This window comes from Triticum aestivum, chromosome 3A (genome assembly GCF_018294505.1).
Source record: "Triticum aestivum cultivar Chinese Spring chromosome 3A, IWGSC CS RefSeq v2.1, whole genome shotgun sequence".
NCBI classification, from domain to species: Eukaryota; Viridiplantae; Streptophyta; class Magnoliopsida; order Poales; family Poaceae; genus Triticum; species Triticum aestivum.
The window spans coordinates 133,828,498-133,851,349 of record NC_057800.1 but is presented as its reverse complement, the minus strand read 5'-3'; the positions used below and the strand labels follow the sequence as shown (position 1 = coordinate 133,851,349).

The window sequence follows — 22,852 nt, the reverse complement described above, 5'->3', positions numbered from 1 at the left end:
AGACCCTTTGTCAAACAAGGACATACATTGTTCGATGTCGTCAAGATATGCATGGTTTTGAAACCAGACTATCAAACATTTGCTATGTTGTTCAGGAGCCTAGGAGAAATGAAGGCGAAGCTTATGGTTCTCCATCAGACAATACAACATCAAAACGTAACAGCCAGGTCAAATGAACTGAGCTTCTAAACTTCTGGTGGTGCATTTATCTGCTAGACTGTTAACTTTTATGCCAACCTTCCTTTTGTTTATAGTTGTAATTTGTTTTGTTGCGATACAAAATTTGTTCTTAACATGCAGCCACCGGCTGAAGAAAATAGCAAGCCATTTTTGTATAGTGTAGGGTGTTCCCAATATTTGCATTGGTGGTGATCTTTGATGCCCAGTGGATGTAATCTGTGCAATCGCCTTAATAGCCTAGCGTTAGTTTCAGGCTTATTTATTTCCTAATCTTCTTTCTCCCTGGTTTGCTAGTGGACGCAACAACCATGGGCCATATACGGACCGTGGTAACCTTGACCCTGCTACAGGCCATAGGATCCATGGGCCTCCTATGGGCCGTCGATAAATGGCCTCCAACAGGGTCATAGAATCGGTGGGCCTCGGGCCATCGGATAAATGGGTCTACATGGGCCGTAAACGGGCATAATTGGTATCGGCCCAACACGGTAACGGGCCGTTAAGAGGCCAGAGGACAGCAAAGGATTAATTTTTTCACGGGCATAACGGGTCGTTAATGAGCCAGAATATAGGACGGGCTAGAAATGGCGCAACGGGTTAACAGGCCACAGACGGGCCGACTCTTGCAATGGGCCGAATTTGGCCCATTAGGGGAACAGGCCAGTAACGGGTCAAAAGTAATCGATGGCCGGAAAGGAGCCCAAGAATGTATGGGCCGGCAGCAGGCCGAAATCTTACACGGGCTGGAAACGGCCCATGTGAATCATGGGCCATTAATGGGTACAAAGAAATTTACTGTTCATTATGGGCTAGAGTCACTGTGGGCCTCTAATGGGCCTAAAGATACGAAAGGCCTCCTATGGGCCGAAAGACATCATGGGCCATACATGGGCCGAAAGTGAAATGGGAAGGTGTTATATTTGACGGCCCACATGATGTTGTTGGACCGATTTCGGGTAGGCCCTAACGGACCGTGAGTTATCAGGCCATAAAATGGGCTATTTGCGAAGAGACCATTAACAGGCTTTTCATGGGCCAGCCCGCTAACTTTTGACCAAGTCAAACGGGTCGGCCTTTGTAAGCTAAATGGGCCAGTGGTGGGCCGTCGCATGTGTCGACATATCATAGACGCATATCTGACCCACTAACGAGTTGACATGTGTTTCCTCCGGCCAATCAGAATCTTACATGTGGAAAATTCCCATTAGTCCGGGCTGTTAACGGGTTATCGGATCCAAAACCGGACCCGATAGCTTAACGGCGACCCGTTACGGTGGATGCCACGTGTCGGTCACCCTTGACGAAAGCACTTCTGTGACGCACGATTTATCGTCATGGAAGTGGACACTTCCGTGATGATAATTTTGGTAATGTCATGGAACACTTCTACGACAGCACAGGTATGACTATCTTGATTCTGTCATAAAATCGTCATGGATGTACATGCATGGAAAAAAACGTGACCTATTGTGACAAACACGTATCATCATGGAAGTGTATTTTTTTGTAGTGTCATACGGGTGTGTGTGCACCTGTATGGAACGTCGTCTTTCGCTCTGGTTCCGCGCAGATGCTTCCTATTGATTCCTTCTTCTTCCATTCTCCTTCATTTTCATTCCCACTCGTGATTTCTTTTAGCCAATTTCTTGAGGAAACACATCAAGGAGAGGATTTGTGAAAACCTTTGCGTTCATTAGTCATTAGTACCAATATCAGAGTGAATATCACTTTTTAAATGAAATATCTTGGTTTAAACAAAGGTGAAATGAGTGCTAAAATATCACTCATCATAGCCACATTATGGCAATTTAGTAGTATCATTCAGAAATTGTAACTTGCAGACATGCATAAATTCCACATACGCTTCTCTACAACCAATGGTAGCTACCCTCGATTCTCCCTAGAATCCCCTTGCATCATGGATCCAATTCACCACACATATAAAACGATGGGATGTGAGAGGAGCCAACATGTTTCGTACCTTCATATACGCGTTGAATAGCCTGTAGAAATGGACGTGGACCTATAGAACGAACTCCACTTCCGTTTGTCCTGCACCTCCTACTCGATGGCAGTGCAGTAGCTAGCACCTTCGCCTCGCCAGCGGCATGGAACCAGTCGATATGCAGAGACGGTAGCCAGCGCTCCCTTGCCGGCAAGGCGGAAACATGCCACGTGTGGAGCGGTAGCCATCGCCTCCTCTAGTCAGCGACATGCAACATGGTAGCCATCGCCTCCTCTTTCTTGATGGCGCGGTAGCCGACTCCTCCTCCTTGCAATGGTCAGTTCAAGTGTCGTTGCATCGATGCAGCATCAGCATGAAATCTCCGTGACACACCTCTAGCTCGCCCTCGTCAATGGTGTAGCCCGCTTCATAGCTACCGCCTCCACATCGTCACCGACGCAACCCGCCTCGTCTTCAAAATCAATGCGACAACATCTCGAGTGTCACATGGGGAACTAGGAGTGAGTGAGAGAGAGCAGAGAGGAGGAAATAAAAGTGTGGTCATAAAGGGAACCGGAATGAGAGTTAAGCAGAGGATATGGGAGAGCGGTGTTTGCAACAACAAGCAGTTCGAGCGGACGAGTCCGTGGAGCTGACGTGTCATCTTCATGTGCTCCAAGATCCGTGCTTCCTATCGAACATTTTTTGCCTCAAGTGCCTGAACAACTGTTTGGTGGACACCACGGTTCTTTTTTTTGAGGGAAACTTGCCGCTTCTTTATTTAAGATCCAAAGCTCGGAATGTCATCCGATATTACATCTAAGATAGAGTCTGGGGGACACCAAACCAAGTATTACATAAACCCTCCTCTGCAGCTACTCTTGCTAACTTATGAGCGGCAACATTTGCAAACCTACTATCCCCTGGAGCCGCAACCTTGGTGACCCCTTGATGAAACACCTGACCCAGTGGCCTCATAGTTCCATTCCGCGGTATCCAGTTCTCGTGGTGGATATTCACCCGAGACCCATCTCCTATTCTCCAGACCAGCCCCTCCCGCAGCAAGTCTCTACCATGTAGAACACTCCGAAAAGTATATGATGCATTAGACGGGCACGTAGCCGCTAGGATAGAGCTATCACGGAAGTACCTTGCCTTGAGCACCCGAGAAACCAGAGAGGACGGCACGGTCAGGATACGCCAAGCTTGTTTGGCTAAGAGAGCCTGATTGAAGGCTTCAGGGTCCCAGAAACCCAAACCCCCCTCTCTCTTAGGGGCACACATCTTTTCCCATGAGACCTAGTGCACTTTCCTTTCACCATTGGTTGCACCCCACCAGAATTGGGAAGAGATAGAAGTCAGATTCCGGCACGTCTTCTTTGCGAGGTGAAAACAACTCATAGTGAAAGCGGGTACAGCTTGCAGCCCCGATTTGATCAGAACCATCCTTGCCTTCTTAGACAGACCCTGACTCTTCCATCCTCCAACCTTCCCTTTCGAGCTTTCAGTCAAGTATTTGAAAGTCCCATCCTTAGATCTCCCAACCCGTGTTGGCAAACCTAAGTACTTCTCACTTAAAGCTTCCGATTGGATGCCCACCGTCTGTTTCAGCATGGTCTTGTTCTTGCTACCTCTTTTAGCACTGCGTTGGTTTTCCCCGAAGAGTAAGGGATGATGCAACAAAGTAGCGTAAGTATTTCCCTTAGTTTTTTAGAACCAAGGTATCAATCCAGTAGGAGGCTACGCGCGAGTCCTTCGCACCTGACCAAAACAAATAAATACTCACAACCAACGCAAATGGGGGTTGTCAATCCCTATAGGGCCACTTACGAGAGTGAGATCTGATAGATATGATAAGATACTATTTTTGGTATTTTTATGATAATGATGCAAAGTAAAATAAAGGCAAAGTAAATAGCAAAGTAGTAGGAGATTGATATGATAAAGATAGACCCGGGGGCCATAGGTTTCACTAGTGGCTTCTCTCGAGAGCATAAGTATTCTATGTTGGGTGAACAAATTACTGTTGAGCAATTGACAGAATTGAGCATAGTTATGAAAATATCTAGGTATGATCATGTATATAGGCATCACATCCGAGACAAGTAGACCGACTCCTGCCTGCATCTACTACTATTACTCCACTCATCGACCGCTATCCAGCATGCATCTAGAGTATTAAGTTAAAAACAGAGTAATGCCTTAAGCAAGATGACATGATGTAGAGGGATAGACTCATGCAATATGAAGAAAACCCCATCTTGTTATCCTCGATGGCAACAATACAATACATGCCTTGCTGCCCTTACTGTCACCGGGAAAGGACACCGCAAGATTGAACCCAAAGCTAAGCACTTCTCCCATTGCAAGAAAGATCAATCTAGTAGGCCGAACCAAACTGATAATTCGAAGAGACTTGCAAAGATAACCAATCATACATAAAATAATTCAGAGAAGATTCAAATATTATTCATAGATAGACTTGATCATAAACCCACAATTCATCGGTCCCAACAAACACACCGCAAAAAGAAGATTACATCGAATAGATCTCCACAAGAGAGGGGGAGAACATTGTATTGAGATCCAAAAAGAGAGAAGAAGCCATCTAGCTACTAACTATGGACCCGTAGGTCTGAGGTAAACTACTCACACTTCATCGGAGGGGCTATGGTGTTGATGTAGAAGCCCTCCGTGATCGATGCCCCCTCCGGTGGAGCTCCGGAATAGGCCCCAAGATGGGATCTCATGGATACATAAAGTTACGGCGGTGGAATTAGGGTTTTGGCTCTTGTTCTGATCATTTGGGGGTACGTGGATATATATAGGAGGAAGGAGTGCGTCGGTGGAGCAACAGGGGCCCCACGAGGGTGGACGGTGCGCCCCCTACCTCGTGGCCTCCCGTTTTATTTCTTGACATAGGGCCCAAGTCTCACTAGTCTTATTCGTTGAGAAAATCACGTTCCCAAAGGTTTCATTCCGTTTGGACTCCGTTTGATATTCCTTTTCTTCGAAACCCTAAAACAGGCAAAAAACAGCAATTCTGGGCTGGGCCTCCGGTTAATAAGTTAGTCCCAAAAATAATATAAAAGTGTATAATAAAGCCCAATAATGTCCAAAACAGTAGATAATATAGCATGGAGCAATCAAAAATTATAGATACGTTGGAGACGTATCAAGCATCCCCAAGCTTAATTCCTGCTCGTCCTCGAGTAGGTAAATGATAAAAACAGAATTTTTGATGTGGAGTGCTACTTGGCATAATTTTAGTGTAATTCTTCTTAATTGTGGTATGAATATTTGGATCCGAAATATTCAAGACAAAAGTTCATATTGACATAAAAATGATAATAGTTCAAGCATACTAACTAAGCAATTATGTCTTCTCAAAATAACATGGCCAAAGAAAGTTCATCCCTACAAAATCATATGGTTTAGTCATGTTTCATTTTCGTCACACAAGAATGCTATCATCATGCACAACCCCGATGACAAGCCAAGCAATTGTTTCATACTTTAGTAATCTCAAACCTATAAACTTTCACGCAATATATGAGCGCGAGCCATGGACATAGCACTATAGGTGGAATAGAATATAATGAGGGGGGTTATGTGGAGAAGACAAAAAAGGAGGAAGTCTCACATCAACGAGGCTAATCAATGGGCTATGGAGATGCCCACCGATTGATGTTAATGCAAGGAGTAGGGATTGCCATGCAACGGATGCACTAGAGCTATAAATGTATGAAAGCTCAACAAAAGAAACTAGTGGGTGTGCATCCAACTTGCTTGCTCACGAAGACCTAGGGCACTTGAGGAGGCCCATTGTTGGAATATACAAGCCAAGTTCTATAATGAAAAATTCCCACTAGTATATGAAAGTGATAACATGAGAGACTCTCTACTATGAAGATCATGGTGCTACTTTGAAGCACAAGTGTGGCAAAGGATAGTAACATTGTCCCTTCTCTCTTTTTCTCTCATTTTTTTTTCCTTTTTTGGGCCTTTCTCCTTTTTATGGCCTTCTCTTTTTGGCCTTCTCTTTTATTTATATTCCTCACTTGGGACAATGCTCTAGAAAATGATGATCATCACACTTCTATTTATTTACAACTCAATGATTACAACTCGATACTAGAACAAAGATGACTCTGTATGAATGCCTCCGGCGGTGTACCGGAATATGCAATGGACCAAGAGTGACATGTATGAAAGAATTATGAACGGTGGCTTTGCCACAAATACTATGTCAACTACATGACCATGCTAAGCAATATGACAATGATGAATGTGTCATGATGAACGGAATGATGGAAAGTTGCATGGCAATATATCTCGGAATGGCTATGGAAATGCCATAATAGGTAGGTATGGTGGCTGTTTTGAGGAAGATATAAGGAGGTTTATCTGTAAAAGAGCGTATCATATCACGGGGTTTGGATGCACCGGCGAAGTTTGCGCCAACTCTCAATGTGAGAAAGGGCAATGCACGGTACCGAAGAGGCTAGCAAGGATGGAAGGGTGAGAGTGCGTATAATCCATGGACTCAACATTAGTCATAAAGAACTCACATACTTATTGCAAAAATCTACAAGTCATCAAAAACCTCGGTACTACGCGCATGCTCCTAGGGGGATAGATTGGTAGGAAAAGACCATCGCTCGTCCCCGACCGCCACTCATAAGGAAGACAATCAAATAACACCTCATGTTTCAAATTTGTTGCATAACGTTTACCATACGTGCATGCTACGGGACTTGCAAACCTCAACACAAGTATTTCTCAATTTCACAACTACTCAACTAGCACGACTTTGATATTATTACCTCCATGTCTCAAAACAATCATCAAGCATCAAACTTCTCTTAGTATTCAACACACTCATAAGAAAGTTTTATTATTAATCTTGCATACCAAGCATATTAGGATTTTAAGCAAATTACCATGCTATTAAGACTCTCAAAATAATCTAAGTGAAGCATGAGAGATCAATAGTTTCTATAAAACAAATCCACCACCGTGCTCTAAAAGATATAAGTGAAGCACTAGAGCAAAATTATATAACTCAAAAGATATAAGCGAAGCACATAGAGTATTCTAACAAATTCCAAATCATGTATGGCTCTCTCAAAAGGTGTGTACAGCAAGGATGATTGTGGTAAACTAACAAGCAAAGACTCAAATAATACAAGACGCTCCAAGCAAAACACATATCATGTGGCGAATAAAAATATAGCTCCAAGTAAAGTTACCGATAGAAGTAGACGAAAGAGGGGATGCCTTCCGGGGCATCCCCAAGCTTTGGCTTTTAGGTGTCCTTAGATTATCTTGGGGTGCCATGGGCATCCCCAAGCTTAGGCTCTTGCCACTCCTTGTTCCATAATCCATCAAATCTTTACCCAAAACTTGAAAACTTCACAACACAAAACTTAAAGTAGAAAATCTCGTGAGCTCCGTTAGCGAAAGAAAACAAAAGACCACTTCAAGGTACTGTAATGAACTCATTATTTATTTATATGGGTGTTATACCTACTTTATTCCAACTTCTCTATGGTTTATAAACTATTTTACTAGCCATAGATTCATCAAAATAAGTAAACAACACACGAAAAACAGAATCTGTCAAAAACAGAACAGTCTGTAGTAATCTGTAGCTAGAGCAAGATCTGGAACCCCAAAAATTCTAAAATAAATTGCTGGATGTGAGGAATTTATCTATTAATCATCTGCAAAAAGAATTAACTAAATAGCACTTTCCAAATAAAAATGACAGCAGTTCTCGTGAGCGCTAAAGTTTCTATTTTTTACAGCAAGTTCAACAAGACTTTCCCCAAGTCTTCCCAACGGTTCTACTTGGCACAAACACTAATTAAACACAAAAAACACAACCAAAACGGAGGCTAGATAATTTATTTATTACTAAACAGGAGCAAAAAGCAAGGAATAAAAATAAAATTGGGTTGCCTCCCAACAAGCGCTATCGTTTAACGCCCCTAGCTAGGCATAACAAGCAAGAATAGATCTAGGTATTGCCATCTTTGTTTTCAACTTTTTAGCGGAATCAGGTTCGAATCCGGGAGGTTCTTTACGTTTCCCTTCACATTCTGAAATTTTTAGATCTAATGAATCCAACCGCTTATTGCAAAGGGTAATCAACATATTCATGCGGTGAATATTTCCACTAATGTTCTTAAGAGGTTCAAGAGATTTCTACAAGATTTTAGTAACTTCACAAATTTTTTCAAAAACTTGTGTCTCTTCCTGGGTAGGATGAGGCCCCTTTTGTTGAGGTAGTGTTCCCACTATACCTTCTATAATTTCAAGTGCAATACGGGGATCGATTTCAATAAAATTGCCTTTGGCAATGCAATCCAAGAGTTGTCTATGAGACATATTTAATCCAACATAAAAATTGCGAAGCAAAATTCTCAGATTTGTTTCAGAGGTACAATTACGATGAGATTCCATTATTCTCAACCAGGCATCTTTTAAGTTTTCTCCTAACCTTTGTTTAAAGTGAAAGATTTCGAACTCAGGGGTCAACGGAGAAGATAAGGGACTAGCCATAACTACAAGTAAGCAAACTAACACACAAGCAAACAAAAAGCAAGCGGGCAAAAAGAGGCAAATAGAGAAAGAGAGGGAGGATAGAGAGAGAGAGGGCAAATAAAACGTCAAGGGTGAAGTGGGGGAGAGGAAAACGAGAGGCAAATGGCAAATAATGTAATGCGGGAGATAAGGGTATGTGATGGGTACTTGGTATGTTGACTTTTGCGTAGACATCCCCGGCAACAGCGCCAGAAATCCTTCTTGCTACCTCTTTTAGCACTGCGTTGGTTTTCCCCGAAGAGGAAGGGATGATGCAGCAAAGTAGCGTAAGTATTTCCCTCAGTTTTTGAGAACCAAGGTATCAATCCAGTAGGAGGCTACGCGCGAGTCCCTCGCACCTGCACAAAACAAATAAATCCTCGCAACCAACGCAAATAGGGGTTGTCAATCCCTATAGGGCCACTTACGAGAGTGAGATCTGATAGATATGATAAGATAATATTTTTGGTATTTTTATGATAAAGATGCAAAGTAAAATAAAGGCAAAGTAAATAGCAAAGTAAATAACTAAGTAGTAGGAGATTGATATGATAAAGATAGACCCGGGGGCCATAGGTTTCACTAGTGGCTTCTCTCGAGAGCATAAGTATTCTACGGTGGGTGAACAAATTACTGTTGAGCAATTGACAGAATTGAGCATAGTTATGAGAATATCTAGGTATGATCATGTATATAGGCATCACGTCCGAGACAAGTAGACCGACTCCTGCCTGCATCTACTACTATTACTCCACTCATCGACCGCTATCCAGCATGCATCTAGAGTATTAAGTTAAAAACAGAGTAACGCCTTAAGCAAGATGACATGATGTAGAGGGATAGACTCATGCAATATGAAGAAAACCCCATCTTGTTATCCTCGATGGCAACAATACAATACGTGCCTTGCTGCCCTTACTGTCACTGGGAAAGGACACCGCAAGATTGAACCCAAAGCTAAGCACTTCTCCCATTGCAAGAAAGATCAATCTAGTAGGCCAAACCAAACTGATAATTCGAAGAGACTTGCAAAGATAACCAATCATACATAAAAGAATTCAGAGAAGATTCAAATATTATTCATAGATAGACTTGATCATAAACCCACAATTCATCGGTCTCAACAAACACACCGCAAAAAGAAGATTACATCGAATAGATCTCCACAAGAGAGGGGGAGAACATTGTATTGAGATCCAAAAAGAGAGAAGAAGCCATCTAGCTACTAACTATGGACCCGTAGGTCTGAGGTAAACTACTCACACTTCATCGGAGGGGCTATGGTGTTGATGCAGAAGCCCTCCGTGATTGATGCCCCCTCAGGCGGAGCTCCGGAACAGGCCCCAAGATGGGATCTCGTGGATACAGAAAGTTACGGCGGTGGAATTAGGGTTTTGGCTCCTGTTCTGATCGTTTGGGGGTACGTGGATATATATAGGAGGAAGGAGTACGTCGGTGGAGCAACAGGGGGCCTACGAGGGTGGAGGGCGCGCCTGGTGGGGGTGGGCGCGCCCCCTACCTCGTGGCCTCCTGTTTTATTTCTTGGCGTAGGGTCCAAGTCTCTTTGGTCTTATTCGTTGAGAAAATCACGTTCTCGAAGGTTTCATTCCGTTTGGACTCCGTTTGATATTCCTTTTCTTCGAAACCCTAAAACAGGCAAAAAAACAGCAATTCTGGGCTGGTCCTCCGGTTAATAGGTTAGTCCCAAAAATAATATAAAAGTGGATAATAATGTCCAAAACAGTTGATAATATAGCATGGAGCAATCAAAAATTATAGATACGTTGGAGACGTATCAGTTCTCCTCAGAGCAGCCCCCGCCAAAGAAAATTGATGACTTATCAAGATTCACTCTTTGGCCCGAGGCAGACTCGTACTTCACTAGTATCTCTCTGAGCTCCGTCATGCTTTCCTCCGATCCTTCCAGGAAAACAATGCTGTCGTCTGTGAATAACAGATGTGTGATGTGGGGGCCAGTGCTCCCAAATGACACACCCTTGATGACCCGGTCATTTTGAGCTCTTTTAAGCAGAGCCGAGAAACCCTCCACACAAAACAAAAAGAGATAGGGGAGAGTGGATCACCCTGCCAAAGCCCTCTGGAAGGAAGAAAACACCTTGAGAGCCCCCCATTGAGTTTAACAGAAAAACTAGCAGAAGTCACACACCTCATGATCATAGCAACCCATTGAGGGGCAAAACCCATTCTGTTCATCATTTGCACCAAGAAAGGCCACTCAACCCGGTCGTAAGCCTTCATCATATCCAGTTTGACCGCACAAAGACTCTTCTTTCTTTTTCTAGTGCGGATCGCGTGGACACACTCATAAGCCACAAGCACATTGTCACTAATGAGCCGTCCAGGAACAAAAGCACTTTGCTCTTCAGAAATGAGAACAAGCAGAATGATCTTCAACCTATTGGCTAGTACCTTGGTAGCAAGCTTGTAAAGCACATTACATAGGCTTATCGGTCTGAACTGAGACATAGACTCCGGTGCATTTATCTTAGGGATCATGATTATGACCGTGGCATTGAAAGAGTCCGGGGTAGCAGCACCACTAAGGAAATCACGGATCACAGCACAAACATCCTCCTTGACAAGCGCCCAGTGGCGCTGGTAGAAGATAGCAGGAAGCCCGTCCGGTCCCGACGCTTTAGTGGGACCCATTTGGAACAGCGCCTGCTCAATCTCAATGTCAGAAAAAGGGGCAATAAGCTTTGCATTCATATCCTCAGTGACTGCCGGAGCAATGTGACCCAGCAGTCCCTGCGCCCCAACCGAACCCTCAGAAGTGAGCAGATGCTCGTAGAAAGCAGCAACAACCTCACACATTTCCTCATTCACGACTGCCCGAGAGCCGCCCCCCTTAAGCAGGGCCTTAACAGTGTTTTTCTCCTCCTATGGGTAGCTCTTGCTTGGAAATACTTCATATTTTGATCTCCCGCCTGCAACCAGTCCACTCGCGATCGTTGTCTGTACATAATCTCTTCCCTTTCACAAGTCTCACAGAGCCGCTCCTCAATATCTCTGACCTCCTAGTTCATACCCGAGTGGGTCGTTCTAATTCTAGCCTCCTCCAACTGTTTTTTGAGCTTATAAATTTTCCTACGAATGGAGCCAAAAACCTCCCTCGCCCACCGTTGCATACTCCCAGAGACAGTGGCCAGCCGCTGCCATACATCGTCAAGCCCTTGTCCACCAGAGCCTGCCGCTGCCCATGCCTCCGCAACCATTTCATCATACTGTGCGTGTCTGGTCCATGCCTCTTCAAACCTAAACGGACGAGCCCCCCCCCCCCCCATGTTATCGCATGGAGCCGTCTCCAATGCTTTAATGAGCAGCGCCTGGTGGTCCGATTCTTCTGTCACAATGTGCTCCACCACCGACGCCGGGAAGGATTCAAGAAATGTTTCAGAGCACACGGCTCTATACAACCTAACTTTAATATTATCAGCTCCATCCCTCGTATTATCCCAAGTATAAGGGAAACCTGAGAAACCCATGTCAGCAAGGCCGCAGTCGGCTAGACAGTCTCGAAAGTTCTCCATTTGGGCAAAGCTTCTCAAGTTACCACCAAGCTGGTCCGTGTAGAACAGAGCCTCATTAAAATCGCCCGCGCATAACCAAGGAAGATCATCCTGCGACCTTAGGAATCGAATCGCCTCCCAAGATTTATTTCGAAGCTCAGTTCTTGGCTCACCATAGAAACCAGTGAATCTAGCGTTTTTGCCATCATGGACAATCTTAGCATCAATGAAATATTTGCACCATGGCCGAACAGTAACATCAACGTGATCTCTCCACCATAATGCTAGACCCCCACTCTTGCCCACACAATCAACTGCAACACCATTCTGAAAACCCAAACTCCACCTGATCCTCTCCATAGCCCTTTGCCTTCTTCTTTGTTTCACATAAGAACACCACCATAGGGTTGTGAGACCGAATGAGGTCCCGAAGTTCACCAACTGTCGAGGCCAACCCCCAAACCCCGACAGTTCCAAGATAAGAGATTCATTGCTCTCGGCGGCCCTGCTGGGGCAGGGTCCGCCGCTCCGTCATAGCTCTCTGAGATGCGGTCAAACACTGTAGACATCTTGCGTCTCGTATCGCGAATGAAAGCATCCTGTCCATCCTGTCTGTCCAGATCGCCCTTGGCAATCCACATCTGCCTTGTTCCTCTCTTCCTGCTTACATCCTCCACATGCCCCTGAGAAGAACTGCCGTGTTGCGGGACCCCCTCCCTCCGATGGTGGTTCACGTAATGGCCCTTACATCGGGAGCGATCCCCATGCATAACGGTTCATGCATATTGGGCGCATGCATGCCGGGCTCACCCTGTGGATCCCCTGAATCCCATCGGTGCATGTCTCAAAAAAAACCGTTTTCTTCAGGGGCCTATGGGAACATACCTTGCGAACAGCGGACCATCGAGAGGCCTTGGGGTAAGATTGATCCTCGTCCTCAAAAACCATCCCATCGGCCTCTTTGTCCAACAGCATCATTCCGCCCAACCTCTTCGACAAGCTCGCTGCCAGATCCGGAGTTTTGCTCCCCCCCCCCCCCCCCCCCCCCCCCCCCCCCCCCCGGGGACTGCGTCGCCCCCGGGCCATCAGTCGCACCGGTCCGCCGCGCCGGCGTGGTGGGAACCGCCTTCCCACCGCGGTTCTTTTTACATCATCTACTTGTTGGAGATGCTGTAATCGACTCGCTAAAATCCGCAAACCTCGAGCGGCATCTAGGGCGTAGCTCCCGCCTCCTGTGATGGACCAGCGAATCGGGTTCCCCCGTTCTACGGCGACGAAGCGGCCACGCGGTCTCGATGCTCCTCCTCCGCCGGCTATCGCAAAACTACTACGTTCTTCCTTCATAAGACATGAGCCACTCTCGGAGAGATTTGGGGGCGAGTTTTCCGCGTTCACCCAATTTGGATCCGAGTCCACCGATCCGGACACCCTGGTCTCTCGTCGAGTGAATTGAGATTCGGGGTCGTGGTTGGAGGTTGTTTTGGCAGTGTGGATTACTGGTGTTTTGTGTGATTATGGGTGAGGCGCCGAACAGGCGGCACGTCGCCCATCCGACTGGGATTCGTCATTTCTCCCATCCCCTCTCAGGTGCTTTCCATGGCTGGAACATTCTAGTGTATCGGCTGTAACAGTTGAGTGCACTGGCTACAACGCCTGTACAATACCTAGGGTTTGGGGGCTTGTAGATGGTAGTCTCGATTGGCCAGATCTGGGGAGGATCAGCTGTTGCGAGGCCCGGGAGTGGAGGAGGAGAGGAGAAAGCGCAAATTGTAAAATGACATGTAAAACGGGCTATATTTTGGGTATGGTGGGCAGTCAATCTAGTGGGCATTCCTAGTTGCCCGTGTGATGTATAACAGCCCCTTGGGATGGCTTCACGCTTGATATCTGAAATTCTATATATTTTCTTGGTCATCATGGTTGTTTAACCTTCCTTTACTTCTGTTTTGCAGATGATGGTATGATGCTGCTGCTGTTTGAGACGCCCTCTGGCTTTGCAATTTTCAGTTTTCGTGCATCGGTCATCGAAGAACCAAATGCCCTGGAGGTACTATGTTTTTCCTTGGTTATTGATGTGCTTCCTTTCTCTTGCCGTCTATGTCAGTACCTTATTTTCTGTTTTGTCCTTATCTCCTCCAGAAAATATGGACGCACTTCATTCTGAATGGGACGGCAAAGAGTGTTAGTGCCCTCTTCTTTCCTTCGGTTCCCTTCTTCTAGTTGCTATATTTCCATATGTTTCTAGGTGCAGAATTAATTCTAGTATTAGTTATTTTGCACCCGTCATTATTTCGTGTTTATTTGTTTATTTTACTAGAGGATACCCCGCATGTTGCGGCGGGAAATTATGCAAAGATTTAGAGAGATATAAAAAATTGGAAATCGGTAATGTGTGATAGTTATTAGATTGACAAATTTCAGCACAGTAAAGTTAAAGTTGATCCATCTTCTCAATTCCAAGCTCACCAAACTACTGAAATTACAGCGGACAACTATAGCTTATTCAGAGGATTTGAAGAATATTCTGTTGTGACTTACAATGAGGACGGTAGTGGATCAATGCATACCAATGACTTACAATAAGAGAAATAATTAAACTTTGCTTTGCATGGCGGTGATAGCAATATCCTACAATTAGAAGTTTGAGAAATAAACATGGGTTAGTGCTGAAAATTTGGCTTTCTTCTTAGTGGACATGACGATGAGGCTCAACAAATACGTGCAAAACAAACATAATAGGCCGCTCACACCTCGGTCGAGTTGTTGAATTGCTACTGCCAGGATATTTGCAAGTGCTCACCTTTGTAAGGAAAAGGGAATTAAGTGTTTCAATATGGAATGTGGTTAAGCAACATACCAAATTTAGTGTGGTTGTAGGGATTTTCTTCCCAACTATTTCTCCAACCTTTTACATATGCATGAGATTGCGTTGGTTCACCGGGAAGCAACCTGTAATTGTAAAGAAGATCTGTCCATGTGTTAATGTCATTAGTATTAAGCATGAGTAGATATAGCATTTAGGCCCAAAACACATTGTAAAAAGTATGATAACAAAGATGAAAATAAGTTCTGATCGTAGGAATACAAACAAAGACTATTCATACATTTTAAAAATGTATTTCGCATTACAATCATATGTAAACAAATTTGAAAAGATTTGGGGTAAACCTGGGGATGGGATTCGCGCAGGAGATAAATGCCATGAACTCCGATTCATAGGGCGGTGCTCCTCTTGCAATTGACGGCCAATATCCTATACAGGAGGTGGACGATGATGTCGGGCCGGACTCGAGAACTCCATACTCCAAACGAAAGGGAAAGCAGGTGGAGGATTTGGGATCAGAGGTCGAGGGAGCGGCTTGGTGCACTTGTGCGCGGTGCCACCGACCCACGCCTAGGTCTACCCGGTGCCAGTGTCCGCGTTGTGGAGGCCGCAGTGCGCTCTGCAGAAGCCCTCGATGACCACATCCTGGTCCGTGAGCACCACCATGAGGGCGCATTTCTTGGGTAGTGCGTCGGTCGCAGGCTGGATGATTTGAACCGGAGTTAGCGACTCGCCGAGGGAGTACCGAGTAGTGCTTGTCGGAAGGATGTAGGTCATCGCGTTCGAGGCGGGCGGCGCCACTCGTCTTTGTGTTCGACTGTAGACATGGACAAATCAGTGGCACAAACAATTAGGTATTATGGCAGCAGTGCCTGGGTCTCTGATGGCGATGACCTGTGAAGGCTTGCTAGTGGCGGCGCAGTGTGGAGAGAGAGGTACAGACTACAGATAGAGGGCAGATGAGAAGAATCGGTAGGGATTTTTTTTGGGAAGAAACGGTGGAGAGATTTATTCGTCCAAGGAGATGAAGGACCCTAGTCGTCTGCGTATTAATCTCCATCAAGCAGTTCCCTTGTTAATAGCTAGCTAACTGGTGAGTATTTGTGATCCTATATTGAAGGCTATCCCTAGAACCACTGCATGCACGTAGTAGTTGTTGTTTGTTGGGCATCGCTAGCGATGAACGCATGCAAGGAGTCTAGTGGTAAGTGATAGACATTAATTTTTTTCTAATAATCTGTTTTATGCGGGAGGCCTTGATGGATGGAGAACTGGTGACGAATGCTGATGTGTATAGCTTGCATGTCAAGAGAAATAAGGTAGTGGAGTGCTCTTATATAGATATAGTAGATTTTCTTGCACTGAGGAGAACATAGAGAGTAACACAAATTTAAGCATGTAGCCAGTTCGTGAACGATTGCGCACCCAAAAACAACTTTGCTAAATGGCTACCGTGGGTTTAACGAGATTTTTAGTGAATTCGTGTGAGCAGGCTTAACCTAACCGCGCGGGGGGGGGGGGGGTATTACTATGCACCAAATTGAAATGTAACTGGTATCTAGGATGATTAATACTTGATATAGAATGCTAACAGCGGAAAATACACAGGAGCACCTGGGTGCTCCACCCCCCTATATATTTTTTTGAATTTTCCTGTTTTGTTTCTTGAACTCCGCCTATGTTGTCTCAACATAGCCGGTCCTAAGCCCGGGTAAAGGAGGAGGGTTGTGATAGGCTTGGCGAGCCAACGTAAAAACTCAGCCACTCTTATGGAGATGAAACCCAAAAGATTTTCGTTGGGGCGTAACCCTCTTAGCGACGCGCTACATCGGAACCCGGGTGTGGTGGAAAATGGGCAAGGGCCGGGCCATCACCCCTAAGGTGGCACGCCGTATCTTGATCCGGGTACGGTGGCAAGTGAGCGAGGATCGGGTCGTTGCATCCTTAGTGGCGCGCTACATCGTCGCCCGGATGTAGTGGAAAATGGGCAAGGGTCTTCGCATTTGACTCGACGAGTGTGAAGGGTAAGGAAGCTAGCCGCGCTTAGGTAGCTGGAACGTAGGGTCTCTGACAGGGAAGCTTCGGGAGCTAGTTGATGCAGCGGTGAGGAGAGGTCTTGATATCCTTTGCGTCCAAGAAACCAAATGGAGAGGACAAAAGGCGAAGGAGGTGGAAGATACCAGCTTCAAGCTGTGGTACACGGGGACGGCTGCAAACAGAAATGGCGTAGGCATCTTGATCAACAAGAGCCTCAAGTATGGAGTGGTAGATGTCAAGAGACATGGGGACCGGATTATCCTGCTCGAGCTGGTAGTTGAGGACGTGGTTCTCAATGTTATCAGCGCGTATGCCCCGCAAGTAGGCCACAAGGAGAACACCAAGAGGGAGTTCTGGGAAGGCCTGGAAGACATGGTTAGGAGTGTACCGATTGGTGAGAAGCTCTTCATAGGGGGAGACCTCAATGGCCACGTGGGTACATCTAACACAGGTTTTGAAGGGCGCACGGGGGCTTTGGCTATGGCATCAGGAATCAAGAAGGAGAAGATGTCTTAAGCTTTGCTCTAGCCTACAACATGATTGTAGCTAACACCCTCTTTAGAAAGAGAGAATCACATCTGGTGACTTTTAGTAGTGGCCAACACTCTAGCCAGATTGATTTCATCCTCTTGAGAAGAGAAGATAGGCGTGCGTGCCTAGACTGTAAGGTGATACCTGGAGAGAGTGTTGTACCCCAACATAAGCTGGTGGTTGCTGATTTCCGCTTTCGGATTCGTGTCCAGCGGGATAAGCGTGCCAGAGTCGCTAGAACGAAGTGGTGGAAGCTCAAGGGGGAGGTAGCTCAAGCGTTCAAGGAGAGGGTCATTAAGGAGGGCCCTTGGGAGGAAGGAGGGGATGCGGACAATGTGTGGACGAAGATGGCGACTTGCATTCGTAAGGTGGCCTCGAAGGAGTTTTGAGTGTCCAGGGGAAGGAGAAGCGAAGATAAGGATACCTGGTGGTGGAATGATGATGTCCAGAAGGCGATTAAAGAGAAGAAAGATTGCTTCAAACGCCTATACCTGGATAGGAGTGCAGACAACATAGAGAAGTACAAGATGGCGAAGAAGGCCGCAAAGCGAGCTGGGGTCGGGCATATGAGGACCTCTACCAACGGTTAGGCACGAAGGAAGGCGACAGGGACATTTATAAGATGGCCAAGATCCGAGAGAGGAAGACAAGGGATATTGGCCAAGTCAAAAGCATCAAGGATGGAGCAGGCCAACTCTTGGTGAAGGACGAGGAGATTAAGCATAGATGGCGGGAGTACTTCGACAAGCTGTTCAATGGGGAGAATGAGAGTTCTACCATTGAACCGGACGACTCCTTTGATGAGACCAGCATGCGTTTTGTGCGGCGAATCCAGGAGTCTGAGGTCAAGGAGGCTTTAAAAAGGATGAAAGGAGGCAAGGCGATGGGTCCTGATTGTATCCCCATTGAGGTATGGAAAGGTCTCGGGGACATAGCGATAGTATGGCTAACCAAGCTTTTCAACCTCATTTTTCAGGCAAACAAGATGCCAGAAGAATGGAGACGAAGTATATTAGTACCAATCTTCAGGAACAAGGGGGATGTTCAGAGTTGTACTAATTACCGTGGAATTAAGCTGATGAGCCATACAATGAAGCTATGGGAGAGAGTCATTGAGAACCGCTTAAGAAGAATGACAAGCGTGACCAAAAATCAGTTTGGTTTCATGCCTGGGAGGTCGACCATGGAAGCCATTTTCTTGGTACGACAACTTATGGAGAGATATAGGGAGCAAAAGGACTTGCATATGGTGTTCATTGACTTGGAGAAGGCCTATGATAAGATATCGCAGAATGTCATGTGGTGGGCCTTGGAGAAACACAAAGTCCCAGCAAAGTACATTACCCTCATCAAGGACATGTACGATAATGTTGTGACGAGTGTTCGAACAAGTGATGTCGACACTGATGACTTCCCGATTAAGATAGGACTGCATCAGGGGTCAGCTTTGAGCCCTTATCTTTTTGGATTGGTGATGGATGAGGTCACAAGGGATATACAAGGAGATATCCCATGGTGTATGCTCTTTGTGGATGATGTGGTGCTAGTTGACGATAGTCGGACGGGGTAAATAGGAAGTAGTTATGGAGACAAACCTTGGAATCGAAAGGGTTTAGGCTTTTTTTTTGAGGTAAAGGGTTTAGGCTTAGTAGAACTAAAACCGAGTACATGATGTGCGGTTTCAGTACTACTAGGTATGAGGAGGAGGAGGTTAGCCTTGATGGCCAGGTGGTACCTCAGAAGGACACCTTTCGGTATTTAGGGTCAATGCTGCAGGAGGATGGGGGTATTGATGAAGATGTGAACCATCGAATCAAAGCCGGATGGATGAAGTGGCGCCAAGCTTCTGGCATTCTCTGTGACAAGAGAGTGCCACAAAAGCTAAAAGGCAAGTTCTACAGGACGGCGGTTCGACCCGCAATGTTGTATGGCGCTGAGTGTTGGCCGACTAAAAGGTGACATGTTCAACAGTTAGGTGTGGCGGAGATGCGTATTTTGAGATGGATGTGTGGCCACACGAGGAAGGATCGAGTCCGGAATGATGATAAACGAGATAGAGTTGGGGTAGCACCAATTGAAGAGAAGCTTGTCCAACATCGTCTGAGATGGTTTGGGCATATTCAGCGCAGGCCTCAAGAAGCTCCAGTGCATAGTGGACGGCTAAAGCGTGCGGAGAATGTCAAAAGAGGGCGGGGTAGATCGAATTTGACATGGGAGGAGTCCGTTAAGAGAGACCTGAAGGATTGGAGTATCACCAAAGAGCTAGCTATGGACAGGGGTGCGTGGAAGCTTGCTATCCATGTGCCAGAGCCATGAGTTGGTTGCGAGATCTTATGGGTTTCACCTCTAGCCTACCCCAACTTGTTGTTGTTTCTTGAATTTAATACTCATTTAGGGGGTGGAGCACCTGAGTGCTCCAAATCCTCTTCCGCTAATAGCGTGCTATATTTAAAAATAGCATTTTGCATAAAAAATAGCAAATATATCGCAAAGGAATAATTTACAAAGAAAGGAACACTCCTAACTGGAACCATATGACAGCTAGGCTCAGCGCAGGGATGTTCCTATTTTGCAAGGAAAGGGAACGCTCCTAATGGAACTTGCTGGAGTTGGAGGTATGGCTGACACCTCTACTTGGAGGTGTGTCTGACGCCGCTACTTGGAGCTGCTGCTGCTCATGAACTTGTTTGGGACTTAAAGACTTTCTTGTTGTTGTTGCTGTACAAACTTAACCTGAACTATACTAGCATTTGATGAAGAAGAAACTTAAACTGAGAGGCATGTCATGATAATTGATTAATTGTTTCTTCTTGCCCCTCAGCATGCTCATCCTTGTTTCTTGATCAGGTTGTTTGGCTGAGAAACTTTTGAACTTTTGAGGACAAGTCTAGCGCCATTAATCAAAACACCGGTGTTAATGAAAGTCTTACTGAGATGATCATGAAGTGCCACTTCCCTGGGCAGAGACTGGCTGTTGGAAAGCCTGAATATAAAAAAATTATTGAAGAGCATTTGGTTGTATAAGCTCCTGGTTTCCCTATATTTTTGAACAAATTTGATCACCATTTTTGCTGTCTTTTTTCAGAAAATAACCTGCGTGTGTGATCCAACTGTGATGGAGTTAATGTGGGGCATACAGATTCGCATGCCAAGTTTGGTGCCTAAAGAAACATCAGGTCCGACTGAAGATGACCACCTCCCGATGAGTCAAGGACTGAGAAAAGTGTTGAGAGATTATGGTTGTGATTATGTCAACCCCGAGATGGTGAGTTAATTAGTTGCTATGCCTTTTTGCTTTGTAGCTTCCTGTCATTTGGTGTTACACTGCATGAGAGCTTGTTTGCTGTGCATTTAAAATCCTTCATTTTTTACGCAACTTCTATAGAAAAAATATATTATTTGCATCTTTCCTTTAGTGATGAAACAATCCTTTTTGTATCCAGCTCGATCAGCCAATTCTTTTAACGGCTTGTGCTTTGTTTGAGTGTGATTCTCTTGAGGACGAGAAATCTGAAGAATTGAGCCATTTAGCTAAACTAATTAAGGTGGTGTCTGGCATCAACACCGAGGGTTGGGACTCACTGAAAATTGCAACAGCTCTGAAGAAGATATGGTGCCCTGAAGAAGCTGCCAATTCTTGTGAGGTAAATTATATGTACTATTTTGTGAATGTGTTGCCAGCTGCTGCTATGCATTTCTTGGAAATTTACCACTTTTTAAATGTCCAAGTTGTCTCTTTCAGATCATTTCAGAAGGCGATGTATCAAGGTTGGTGAATGATGCAGATAAATATAAAGTTAAGCTGGAAAAGGATGCTTGCTTGGAACTTTCTAGAGAAATCATGAAATCTCGTGGTGTTCGGGCATCGAAAGAAAAAGTACTGCAAAAATATGCTGAGCAGGCCAAGAAAGCATATGAAGCACAGAAGCTTATTAACCATTAATGGGCTCACAGCTGCTGAAAGTGTTTCAGCTAGTTAACTTGTCCTTATTCTGAAACGCATGCTGATCTTGGTTGACTTTATTTGTATCTTTTTAAGCTACTCTCAGCCTGAACATGGCCGGCATGACTCTACTCTGACATTGTATCGTTTGGCTATCTTGTTCGATTGGCTACTAAAATTACATGTCGCCTTTTTTTCACTTTGAATGGGGATTTTTGGTCAATGGAACATCTCATTGGTTATGTGCTTTTTGAAGGTTCGTTTTCACTTCCATACACTAAGAAAAAGGTTAACGCTAAATGATGGAATTAGCTTCTATTGCCTTAGAGCAACTCTAACCGACCCTCCAAGAGGCGGCGTCAGAGGTTTAGAAAGTTCTTTTTTCTCTCAATTGCACCTAACTGATGCCTTTTCGGCGTTGGAGTAAAATTATTACTCCGGGGCTCCCAACTCTCAAATATGCTTGCCACCCACCGTTGCGTAAAACTTCTCCACCCAACACTGCATCATTGCAACTTCTCCACCCCACACTACATCATTGCTGGCGAAGAAGCTTGCTAATTGCTGCCATCGTCGGAATCAAGCTCTATCGCCGCCACCACCGTGTCGATCCGTTGTCGAAAGCACGCACATCTTTTGAGCCTCTCTGTTGACCGCCGGTCATCTTGATGCCTCGCTTAACACTAGCAGCACTGGCCGGCCGTGACACCTTCTCCGCCCTTCAAGCGTTAGACAGATTGCCTCGATAAGTTTCTTTTGTGCTTTTCCATCTTGTTACTTCCTTTGGCAATTGAATTGAACCTAGTCATTTTTAGTGTAGATGAAGAGGAAGGTGATTTTCGCAACTCTTTGTCGGAGGAAGAAGACATTGACAACTTGGAAACAACCATTGCCATGATCTTCGACGACTCCATGGGTTACGTTTGAAATACCCATTTGTACACCTCATCTACAATCAAGGCAACACCATAAAAAACAGGTCCCATGTGTGGTGTATTTCTGTGAACAGGCAAAAAATCATATTGTATTGGTTTGTGCTATATGTAGAGGTGAAGGACACCATTATTCCAAACAAAGTTGTCTCAATTTTTTTATTCCAAACAAAGCATAACTTTTTCTACAGAAAGCATCAACCCAATATACGTTTTTCATTTGTTTTTCTGACAAAATTTGAAAGCGTTTGCAAGCAAGCATGTTGTTTTCCAACACGTAAGAAATACTAGTCCAATTGTTTAGCCCATTGCCCTATAGCCAGCCCATCAGGAGAAGGGGGT

General features: G+C 45.1%; 1 protein-coding gene across 4 annotated transcripts; it reads left to right on the top strand.

Annotated features, from left to right (window-relative positions):
- Positions 1 to 13,022: 13,022 nt before the first annotated feature.
- On the top strand, positions 13,023 to 21,813 carry LOC123060682 (uncharacterized). 4 transcript variants are annotated; one of them, XM_044483496.1, is made up of 6 exons: positions 13,023 to 13,161; positions 14,196 to 14,290; positions 14,383 to 14,424; positions 20,721 to 20,900; positions 21,079 to 21,279; positions 21,378 to 21,813. In XM_044483496.1, the coding sequence occupies exons 1-6, from the start codon at positions 13,041 to 13,043 to the stop codon at positions 21,576 to 21,578; spliced, it is 840 nt and encodes a 279-aa protein (XP_044339431.1). In that variant the 5' UTR covers positions 13,023 to 13,040; the 3' UTR covers positions 21,579 to 21,813. The 4 variants fall into 4 exon arrangements, with proteins under 4 accessions (XP_044339431.1, XP_044339434.1, XP_044339433.1 ...); XM_044483499.1 differs by having other exon boundaries at positions 13,030 to 13,161; positions 21,365 to 21,813; XM_044483498.1 differs by lacking the exon at positions 13,023 to 13,161 and adding an exon at positions 13,295 to 13,532.
- The last annotated feature ends 1,039 nt before the right edge of the window (positions 21,814 to 22,852 follow it).

What these genes read in the sequence shown, in the direction of transcription:
- LOC123060682 (XM_044483496.1), top strand. Translation starts at nt 13,041, where the DNA reads ATGCCGGGCTCACCCTGTGGATCCCCTGAATCCCATCGGTGCATGTCT. An exon ending in GACCATCGAGAGGCCTTGGG is followed by an intron (nt 13,162 to 14,195) that starts GTAAGATTGATC and finishes TCTGTTTTGCAG; the next exon opens with ATGATGGTATGATGCTGCTG. An exon ending in TGAATGGGACGGCAAAGAGT is followed by an intron (nt 14,425 to 20,720) that starts GTTAGTGCCCTC and finishes GTCTTTTTTCAG; the next exon opens with AAAATAACCTGCGTGTGTGA.